Raw genomic sequence first — 1,371 nt, 5'->3', positions numbered from 1 at the left:
GAATGGACAACCACCAATATACACATTTCACCTTTGGCTCTCAAAGTTTCAAGAAACCCTAAATTGCATCCCCTGCCTTCGCCTTTTATTGAACTCCCCACTCCCCCCGAACTCCACACCCCCTTGCTGGCTAGCTCCATGAAAATGGTTATGATCAACTCATAGCTAGGTCTTATACAGGTAACTACCTCAAAAGGGCCCATACAACCTCAAACGCTGTCGTTTTCGGTCTTCACATCCCCTCCAGGCTCCATCCACCTAATTCTTGATGTACTAATCCCATTTTTTGCACTAGAAATGGAAACAGAGGTCCAGTCCAATAGTTTTACCTATATGGGGCGAAGCTTCAGCGGCCTCAGCATCCACGATGGTTCTTCCTCAGCTTTCAGCGACTGCAACAGCGACAGATCTGGCGAATTCCCCACCGCTTCTTCCCAGAGCCAACGTCTACTTATCGCTTGCGCCTCCTCCGAAAACAACAACAACAGCTCCTCTGACGAACTGATCCGCCAGCTCGTCTCCGATCTTAATTCTCCATCCCCTGAAGACCAAAAACAAGCCACCTTGGAGCTCAGACTCCTCGCCAAAAACAAACCCGAGAATCGAATTAAGATTGCCGAGGCTGGCGCCATCAGACCATCATCAGCAGTACATTTCCAAGTAATGCTTGTTAATTCGGGGATGCAATTTAGGGTTTCTTGAAACTTTGAGAGCCAAAGGTGAAATGTGTAGTTTGGTGGTTGTCCATTCCTTTTACTTTCAACAGGTAATGAAATGTGTTTCCGGTTTTGCCCCTAAAAATATGACCATGTGAGAGGGGCGTGCTATTTTTAGCCGGAGAAATAAGCAAAAACTAGCAATAGGACCACATTGGCTCACAATTTAAATGTGAAGGATCATTCTGGCTGATTTTATATGTAAAGGACTAAAAAAGTGTTTTTGGTAAATGTTAGGGACCAATTTGGCAAATTTCCCTTATTTTAATTTAATGTTTGATTATTTAAGAGGCATTTAATGTCAAATTGTAATAGTTAGGGGGTTCAAGATATGTATTTAGATAGAATATGTAATAGTTAGGGATTTATTTATTTATTTTATTCCTTTCCCCCTTAGATTGTAGTTAGACCCCAAATGTAATAGTTAGGTTTCTATTTGCTTTATTTGCTTTGTGTGTTTTGCATGCTTGTGTGTGTTACGTGTTACTCGCTTTCCTAGGGATTTGCATTTAGATATCATGATTATGTGCTATGCGTCTTATGTGAATTTATGTGTTTACTTGCTTTTATTACGTTTTATATGATTGGTTTAGTTATAATCAATGTGCGACGTCACCACACTAGTCCAACGCTAGTTGTGACCTCTTTGCCGACT

The 1,371-nt window shown here is 41.4% G+C and overlaps 1 protein-coding gene across 1 annotated transcript; it reads left to right on the top strand.

Annotated features, from left to right (window-relative positions):
• The first annotated feature begins 333 nt into the window (after window positions 1–333).
• On the top strand, window positions 334–814 carry LOC140007201 (uncharacterized). The gene is made up of 2 exons (XM_072049898.1): window positions 334–660; window positions 767–814. Exons 1-2 carry the CDS (start codon window positions 334–336, stop codon window positions 812–814), a joined length of 375 nt encoding a protein of 124 aa, XP_071905999.1.
• The last annotated feature ends 557 nt before the right edge of the window (window positions 815–1,371 follow it).

The sequence above is a fragment of the Coffea arabica genome, chromosome 5c (genome assembly GCF_036785885.1).
Source record: "Coffea arabica cultivar ET-39 chromosome 5c, Coffea Arabica ET-39 HiFi, whole genome shotgun sequence".
NCBI classification, from domain to species: domain Eukaryota; kingdom Viridiplantae; phylum Streptophyta; class Magnoliopsida; order Gentianales; family Rubiaceae; genus Coffea; species Coffea arabica.
Note: the sequence above shows the minus strand (reverse complement) of the source record. Positions and strands in the feature narration are given on the sequence as shown.

Bases quoted from the DNA above. Each gene is read 5' to 3' on its own strand.
- LOC140007201 (XM_072049898.1), top strand. From the start codon at position 334: ATGGGGCGAAGCTTCAGCGGCCTCAGCATCCACGATGGTTCTTCCTCA. The intron at 661-766 runs GTAATGCTTGTT...TACTTTCAACAG, and splicing joins CATCAGCAGTACATTTCCAA to GTAATGAAATGTGTTTCCGG.